The sequence below is a fragment of the Histomonas meleagridis genome, assembly GCF_020186115.1.
Source record: "Histomonas meleagridis strain 2922-C6/04-10x chromosome Unknown contig_26, whole genome shotgun sequence".
NCBI lineage: Eukaryota > Parabasalia > Tritrichomonadida > Dientamoebidae > Histomonas > Histomonas meleagridis.
In genome coordinates this window covers 780,476-789,573 of record NW_027150837.1, presented here as the reverse complement: position 1 = coordinate 789,573, position 9,098 = coordinate 780,476, and the positions used below count along the sequence as shown (strand labels likewise).

The 9,098-nt window shown below is 29.5% G+C and overlaps 4 protein-coding genes across 4 annotated transcripts; 3 read left to right on the top strand and 1 right to left on the bottom strand.

Moving 5' to 3' along the window:
* Positions 1-767: 767 nt before the first annotated feature.
* GO595_004444 (peptidyl-tRNA hydrolase) lies at positions 768-1,289 on the top strand (the record flags this gene model as incomplete). Its single annotated transcript, XM_067917576.1, has 1 exon — positions 768-1,289. One exon carries the CDS (start codon positions 768-770, stop codon positions 1,287-1,289), a length of 522 nt encoding a protein of 173 aa, XP_067775568.1.
* A 449-nt stretch (positions 1,290-1,738) lies between these two features.
* Positions 1,739-2,077, top strand: GO595_004443 (uncharacterized protein; the record flags this gene model as incomplete). The annotated part of the gene is made up of 1 exon (XM_067917575.1): positions 1,739-2,077. One exon carries the CDS (start codon positions 1,739-1,741, stop codon positions 2,075-2,077), a length of 339 nt encoding a protein of 112 aa, XP_067775567.1.
* Positions 2,078-5,050: 2,973 nt separating this feature from the next.
* On the top strand, positions 5,051-5,734 carry GO595_004442 (MIZ zinc finger family protein; the record flags this gene model as incomplete). The annotated part of the gene is made up of 1 exon (XM_067917574.1): positions 5,051-5,734. One exon carries the CDS (start codon positions 5,051-5,053, stop codon positions 5,732-5,734), a length of 684 nt encoding a protein of 227 aa, XP_067775566.1.
* A 1,475-nt stretch (positions 5,735-7,209) lies between these two features.
* On the bottom strand, positions 7,210-8,076 carry GO595_004441 (Splicing factor U2af small subunit B; the record flags this gene model as incomplete). The annotated part of the gene is made up of 1 exon (XM_067917573.1): positions 7,210-8,076. The coding sequence occupies one exon, from the start codon at positions 8,074-8,076 to the stop codon at positions 7,210-7,212; it is 867 nt and encodes a 288-aa protein (XP_067775565.1).
* Positions 8,077-9,098: the final 1,022 nt, after the last annotated feature.

Genomic DNA, 9,098 nt, shown 5'->3' with positions numbered 1-9,098 from the left:
CCAAATAGGCTTGCAACATATGTTGATAGAGTGACTGTTAGACGATTTAATTTATCGCGAATTAAATTCAAAATTTTGTTGATCCATTTAAATGGATCTGCATAACATTCATCAACAAACTTGGAAATCTTATCAGATTCATATAAATATTGTTCTAAATTAGGGATTTCAATTAATGGACAGAGATCAGAAACTGGTTTAATAAGTGGCAAATGATGGAAAGAAATTGCAACACGACAATAAGTTGTGAATATTTGGCAAAATCGAGTTGTTAATAATTGATTCCAACGAATATCAAAATCAGACATTGTATTAGCTAAAAAGAGTAATTGCCATCGTGCTAGTTGACACCATTGAAAAGCATAACGAATAATGGCGTAAGGATCAAATAAATGGGGGATGATGTTTTTGAGGAAATCAGTTGGACCATTTCCTGTTGGTGCTTTTGGTAATGAATGTGATTTACGCTCCTTTGCTTCATAGTATTGTTTCATATAGTTGATAAATGCCTTTCCTGTTTTCCTCCGAAATTGTGCTGCAATTATTGAATCTGGTCCTAACAAGATATTAAGGTTTTCTATTTTGGAGATCACGACATCGCAATGTCGGTATATTATTTCAATGTCGTCATATCGACCTCCTTTTACATTACTCATTATGAAACTTTGCTTTGATCGAAGTTATTAAACCGTTAAAATAAATTTAATTTTTTCTGAGGGTAAAACAAACCGTTTTTTATACAAACGGTCGCACGTTCGGGCTCGATAATGGACAAAGGAATTGTTATTTCGCTCGCAGGAGGTATACTAACAGGTATACTATATGGTGTCCTTTTCAAGAAACGAAATGAGGTGAAGGATGAAAAACAAATTGATGGGAATGACCAAGAACAAACTAAACCCGAAAATAATTTAATTTCAAAAATCGTTATTCCTGAACCAAATTTGCATTTACATAAAGACCTGAAAATTGTTGTTGGAATAAGAACTGATATGAGATTAAAACTTCCTGAAATGGCTTCATGTTTAAGTGATGTGGTAATTAAATCTGTTATTAATTCAATCACCAAAAATTCACCTTACATTGGAACTTGGTATCACTTAGGTCAGGCAAAGGTTTGTACAAAAGTTCAAAATCCACAAATGATGGAAGATCTCATTAAAAAGGCAGAAGAAAACAATGTAATACATGAAATACTTCAATACAAGGGTCAGGTTGCTGCAATAGCTGTCGGTCCTGCACCAGTTGATGAAGTTAATCTTGTAACAGGGCATTTGAAACTTTTATAAACTAGAATTTTTCACACCCTCATTTTACTCTATTTGTTTTCTAGTTTTGTATGACTTATTTGAAATATAATTTTTTGATCTAATACTTAAAAATAATTTTTTTTTCTTATGGAATTTGTTGCATTATAAAAACCTTGCGTTACTGTACGGTGCATTGACAATAAAATTCATTTAAAAGAATGATTTGCCTAAATTTTTTACAACTCGTATTCGAAAAGTGTCAATGTCCGTTAATAATTTTAATGGAAATAAAAAAAGAAAAAAATGATTTAAGCAGATTGAATTCAGGTTCACCACAAAGTGGAAAATATTCTCGCGAATCTAATAAAGACCTAAAAAATCATACAAAACATAAAATTAATACTTCATCTTCTGATGACAATTCATTTAATACTTCAAAAAAGAACCGAAATTCTAAACACGATGACCAAAGTAGTGACTCATCTAGCATGCAAATCTCAGGTAATTCTGACATTTCTGATGTTTCAATTACATCATCTGATGTTGAATCCGAACAAAACTCTGAAAGGAGAGAAAAGAGGCCACTTCAAGTAAGTAAGTTGATCAGCGCTGATCTTAGCAATGAAATTATTGCTCCACCAGAACAGCCAGAAGATAATGCTTTCATACATGGAGATCCATTTGGGCAAAAGTTCACAGATACAGATGCTGAACCAAGCATTTCAAACCCAGACCAAGCAAGGCAAGAGTTACTAGCGGAATTGCCCAAAAAAACTAAAAAGGAAATTGAATCTGGAAAAAAGTCATCTTCTTGCACATTACTCTAATGTTTAATAAATGTAAAAAAAAAATTTAAACCCATTAAAGAATTATTTAATAGATTAAATCATTGATTTAATTATATAATGAACACTTCAACTTTGTGATCATTTCATAAATGAAGGATACTCACATTTATTTAAAATTGCTAATAAAACTTAAAAATAATTTAATATATATGTAATGGAAATGAGAAACCATTCATCATTTGTAGGCATATATGAAGTAGAAATCAGATTCCTTAAAAATAATATATTTGGAGTATATATTTTCGTTGTTCAATAAATCAAGAAAAATGTACTGATGTTCCCTTTCGTTTGATTTTGGTTCTTTTTCAACATCTTGTTTTGGCTGGTTATCATTGCTAAGAATTGGGAAAAATTTTTTTGATCAAAAATTGTTGCGAATGTTTCATGAACATTAATATTTTCGCGAGACGACGTTTCGTAAAAAATAAGGTTCTCATTTTTGCTGAATTCAATTCCTTCTTCTGTTGAAACTTCTCGAATCTCATCAAGATCACATTTTGATCCAATAAGCATAATTACAACTCTGTTATCCGAATGTTCACGTACATTGCTCCACCGTGAAACATTTTGAAAAGAGCATTTTGTGGAAATATCAACAAACCCATAAAGTTACTCAAGGCTATCTCCACAAAGAAACATTGAGCTGAACTTCTCAATTTAATCAACGAAACACAAATCATTATTTATATAAATGTCATTTTTTAATAAGATGAACAAAATGGAGAAAAAATTCATTATGAACGGAAGTGCTTTCGAGCATAAAAACATATAATAAAGAAAATATCTTTCAATCAACATATTTGATAATTTTCACCATTAGCTTTAAAAACAATTGTGTGACATATATGCTGAAGATATTCATTTGTTTTATTTTGGGTTTATTTTAATTTTTTAAAAAAATTATTAAATTATAAGTATATTTAAAAATAATAAAAAATTATTAAATATATTTAAATATATTTAAAAATAATATTTCCAGTAGAATTAGATTTTGCAAGACTTAAGAACATAAGAAGCTAAAATTACCTCTTCAACGCGAAGCTAAATTACTTTATTTTTTAATCTTTTCAGTAACCAAATTATTCTTAATATGTTAATTTGCAAATAAACAACTAAAGGCAACAATTGTTGTAAAAAGTGATTTTTAGTTGACTTTGTCTTGTAAAATTCAGCTTCAGCTTTTATCTCAACGCTTGATGGTGGTGTAATGTTCAAATGACTTCAAAGAAAGAATGGCTATTGGATCACTTTCGGCAGAACCTGCTTCCACCCTCCTGGAAAATGTTAGTGGGAAACATCATATATTGATGAGTGATTAAGTATTTTATATATAAAATCAAAACATACTCAAGAATAAATAAATTATTATTTTTGTTGAAAAGTTTTTTAGACGCCCAGGTTCCTGAGGCCAAGTAGCTTTAGTGTAAAGATCTTTTGGTCTGTTAAAGTGAAGATTACAGAGAAAATCGAAACCGTTGTACGTTAAGAAGAAATGGATTTGCTTGGATCAAGCAATTCCTCAACAGAATTTGAAAAGACAGGTACTAAATTGCACCAATATTATATAGATGAGCAACAAATGATTTACAAGCAAAGTATCAAAATTGAAGAATTTATCAAGCAAAATAATAATAAGTATTCAAATAATTCATGCTTTAAAACATTATGTATTCTTTTTGACCTTTTCAAGAGTGAAGTAGCTGCGAATTTAACAATACGTAAAACAATTATTTCAAGCCAAAAATATTATTATATTTCAAAACAAAATCAAAATGATTTAACAAACTTATTTAATTCAATTAGAAAATGCTTTCCTGGTATTACAACTTTAGATGAAATATTCTCCATATATTCTTCAATTTATAACTCATTAGAATCTAACAAAAAAGAATTAATAAGACAAAAACAATTACTTGAAAAGCAAATAGCAGCACGGAGTAGCAATGAAAAAAGTTATAATACAATTAAATCCAAATATGAAAATCAATCAAATCATCTAAAACAAAAACTTCAAAAATTAAAGAAACAAAAATATTTTTTAAAGTCAAAATTAGAAGATATTCAAAGACAGTCGTCAATGTTAGCAACTCAAAGAACTCAATTTGAAAATAGTAGTGAATTGAATTACAAAAAGATTCTCCTAAAAATTGATTCCAAACTTAATAAACTTCAAAATAGCACTAATTCTCAAGCCATTGAACACAAAGAACTTAAACAAAATCTTATTTTCGAGATTGATAAATTTGAAAATGAAATTAAACAAATCAAAAATAATAAGACTTCAATTGAAGCTGAACTTGATAACATACACCAAAAAATAGATTTTCTTACAAATCCGCTTATAGAATCTAAATCAAGCACAATTGATTTACCTCATCCAATACGTGTTGAAGTTGGTGAACTTAAACATAAACTTAACACATTTTTACAAGAGCAGAAACAAATTATAAACGAAATTCAATATTTAATGAATAAAATTAAATCATTAGAGGAATCTTCACAATCAATACAAGAAACTGAAGCAGAAGAAATAAATCAATTTAATTATTTTCACCAACAAAAAAAGCAAAATGAACAGTTATTAAATAACATTAAAAACTTAAAGGAAAAAACATTAGAACAAACGAAAGTTATCCAATCAATTCAATCAAATATTAGCCAAGAGGAAGTTAACACATTAAGACTTCAAAATCAACTCGATGATCTAAAATCATATTGCAGAAATCTAAGAATTGATAAAAAATCAAAAATCGACACACTTTCTAAAATCAAGCAAATGAAAGAACCAAATGAATTTAGCCAATATAAATTGACGAAAGAAGAAAAAATGTTCTTTAATCAGGTTTTGGATTCCTTCAAACTCATTAGGGAGACGTTTAAACTTCCTAAAGCTTTTTCAATTGACCAAATTGTCACTTTTGCATCTATCGGAAAGCCAAAAAGCTCACTCTAATGGAGAGAAACACTTTTTTAGGAGCACAGAGAAGAAATTACATCTCCAGAGCTTCTAGAATATGTAACCCTTCTGGTGATGTTCTTAGTCATGTTTCAACTCCACAACTTAATAATATGATTGCATGTTCATTTATTCCAGTACAAAATCGATGTTTTTCAAACTCACCTTTATTAGCAGGATCGAGCTTACCTCTTTCAGATCAAGGATTATTACAGACAACGATGTCATCTCCAAAATTTGTAGAACAACCAGTTCAACCTCCTCCTCAGCCATATGTCTTTACTCTAGCAGAATTTACTGCAAAGTTAAGCCATCAAGTTTATCCATCTATTGTAATCAATGGTACGATTTATGATATAAATGAAATTATCCAAAACATTATTACTAACAGAGCTTTTTCTCCTCCGGTTGATGACCCAAATCCAATCTCTTACGTTTGTCCATTTAGTTTTGTTCCAATTACATGTCCTGGTAGAGGTCTTCATTGCAAACATTCGCAATGCTTTGACATTCCCGAGTTTCTCATAATGCAAGGACCGAATGACTCTGAATGGAGGTGTCCGATTTGTAATCAGCCGATTAACGTGGAGACAATATCTTTTGACCCATTTTTCTTCAAACCAAGAAAGCCGGAAATAATAACAACAAGAAGTCCGCCACCGCTTTCAACATCTTTTTGAGTGGAACATTTTTTATATAAAATTGTTTGTTTGGTTTTATTTTTTTGTTCTTGAGTAAACCGTCTAATTGAATGAAAAACGTTCAAAAATGGCACAAATGATTGTATCGTTTTAAAATGATTTTCTTTCATATTCCATTTTAACTTAAAAGAAATGATTATTTTAATAGTAACACCTTTATACAAAACAAAACTCTGATTGAATGTTTTATATTACAAAGAATGATTTATGCATGTTGACATTTTTAGTAGCAATTGTCGTAGCAAAATTTTTTTCTTTTTAATAATTATTAAATAATAAATAATAATTTTGAATCACATATGTTCAATTAAAATATTTTACTCGATATCAGTTACAAAAGGATCTTCTGAAATATTTGCTTTATTGATTCCTGTATTCATAGTTTCCAATTCATTTTGTTCTGATTCACTTTCACAGCAAAATATAGAATGAGATGTAAGTGATCAAAATTAATTTTACTTCTTTAATTTCTATTATTATCTAACAGCAGTATCAAGTATTAACTAACATCACAATAAAATAAATCAAAAAAGATTAGATTAGTAAATAACTATGAAATGATTTAAAATAAAATTTTATTTTTGTACATATTTTATTAATTAAACACGTGTTAAAACACCATTTACAATTGTTGTTTCTGGCGCAGGTGCTTGTGTAGTATATGAAAACCAAGTAATTCGATCACTGTGCGACTTTACGTACGATGCAAACATTATCAATGAAATCCAAGGAAATGCATTCCAAAAAAGTTGGTGTGTGACCCAATCAAACATATGCCAACGAATAGCAAAGCCAACTAGTGTACCAGATAGATGGCCAAAGAAAGAAGCATTTGGTACCAAAATCTGTATTAAAATGATATTAATAAATGGCATAATTGACCATGGAATTTTAAGTCCAAATATCGTTGCATTTGAATAATGTAATGTCATAACAGCCTGTAAGCCACATAAAACACCTGAATATCCCACTGCCCAATTTGTTGCTTGATTGGGGAAAAATTTAAGCAGAACTATGGACTCAAGAAGTGGAGAGCAAACAAGTAATATTATGATATAAATAATATAATCAATACGACCTTCATATTCTAACCATCTACAATTCCATGCAGATGCAGAATTAAGAACGATATGGAATAAGTCATAATGTGAGAAAGTTGATGTAATAATTCTCCAAAACTCTTTTTGGTTGAGAATTTTATCCGGATTTGATGCAACATTTTCAACAGGAACATTACGTTTGTTAAGTAAATAACAAATAATGCAATTTAAAACAATTATTACACTCGTAATCGGAAATTGAAAAATATCAAGAATTGGTGGTCGATATCCCAATTTATTTTATGTGACAAAAAACGAACAAACTTTTTCAATATGACGTCACTTTTCAATAAAGCTGTCAAACCAAACTTTGAGTAAAAATTGATTTGCAATAAAAACAATTTAAAAACAAACTTAATACCTTCTTTGTCGCTCATATTCTCGTGATTCTCGCTCATAACCCCTTTGCCTACTTGGCCTATCATAATCTCTTGGACTTGGAGATCTTCTTCTATTTCTAGAAGAAGATTTTTCGTAATCTCTCTCATAATCTCTTCCAGAAGATCTCTCGTAGTCTCTAGACTTCGATCTTTCACGGTCTCTTGATGATCTTTTATCATGATCATTAAAAGATCTTTCATGTTTTCTCTCATAATCTCTTCTTGAAGAAGATCTTTCGTATTCTCTTGACGAGCTTCTGTCATATTCTCTATGTGGTGTTCTACTTCTGTCGCTTTTTTCTCTTTGTCGTTGATGATAATTTTCATCATCATCACTACTATAAGAGTTACGTTGTCGTGAGCTTTCAATACTGTTGGAATCTTTGGTAAGAATACAATGCTCAAGGACTTCGCTAGACGGATATTTTGGATGTATGAAATTGCAATTCTCACCATGCTGACATTTTCCAAGATGAAATTGACGACAAATGGCACCAGAAAAAACATCAACAGGTGAGTATTGTGCATCAATTGGACGGCCTGCATAGTAACGACAACGAAGATTTGAAAATGCTGATACAGCATCTTCAAGATTTTCATAACGGACAAGAACATTTCCAACAAGATGATCACAAAGATTAGATGCAACAAGAAGATCTTCAATAGGACCAAACGTGCGAAGCTCTTCATAAATATCAATGTAAAATTCGTCAAAATTTCTGTCGAGCGTTGAATTGCTGATTTCAAGAACCCCTTTAGGGAGTAATGATATAAAACGTATAGGATTTGGATAAAGATTACATAAAAGAAGGGTTTTTGAAGCTTGTGGACGAATATGCATTCGGGAACAAGTTTCCCCGTGCATGCATGATCCAATTTTTTGGAAGAAAGGACAATATAATGAGTCTTTTTCAGATCCACTTTTTGGTGGATGGTTGCTCTTCATTTAGAAGACCGTTTATAAAAGTATAAATATTAACGTTCAACACGATTATTGACACCAAACCTTAAACTGGTTGTAATAAATCAGCAGTGTTTTTGTGTTATATCCGTCTTTGAGGATGCTATCATAAATATTGTTTTCAATAATTTAAATAATTTTCAAAATAAAACAAATAAATATCTTAATTCCTTTTTGTTCAAGAAGAAATTTAACAATTTCTGTGGTACCATTTACAGATGAATTGAAAAGAGTTCGAAATTTTTTGGAAAAATATCAAATATTTTTGAATCTTTCAATAATTTTATAATTATAAAAATATTAAACATCTCTAGTGATATCAACATAATTATTTTTTATAGAGAACTATTCATAGAGAACATATTTAGTAATATACATTTAATAAATTTTTTATGATTTAATTTTGTAGTTTTCGCAATATTCCTATTTTCACTCACTTCACTAAGGAGAACGTTAACATGAAGAAATCTTTTTTCTCGATTTTTTTTTTAAATATTTTAATTAATTCATATTATTGGGACTGAATATATGATAAAATTTCAATTTGCTAACAAAATATATAAAAATTTATGATTTATCTAAAACTTTGTTGTTGGTCTACATGTTTTTGTAACGGCAGTCTATAGTATTAGCTTATATACCTATTTTGGTGTAACATCATCTTTCAATTAAGAGTTGTTTTTGTTGAAATCTTAGGAAGATAAACGTACTAGTCACCAGTTCTGAATCAGAACTTCAGATTAAACATTATGTTTTCTCTCGATTTATTAATAAATTAGCAGAACACTTACCATAGTCTAAATTAAATGGCACCTTTTTCACTAAATAATTGTTTTATTTCTCTGAAACCCAACCGATTAGCTAATTCAATAGCTGTTTCGAATTATTAAAACATATTCCAA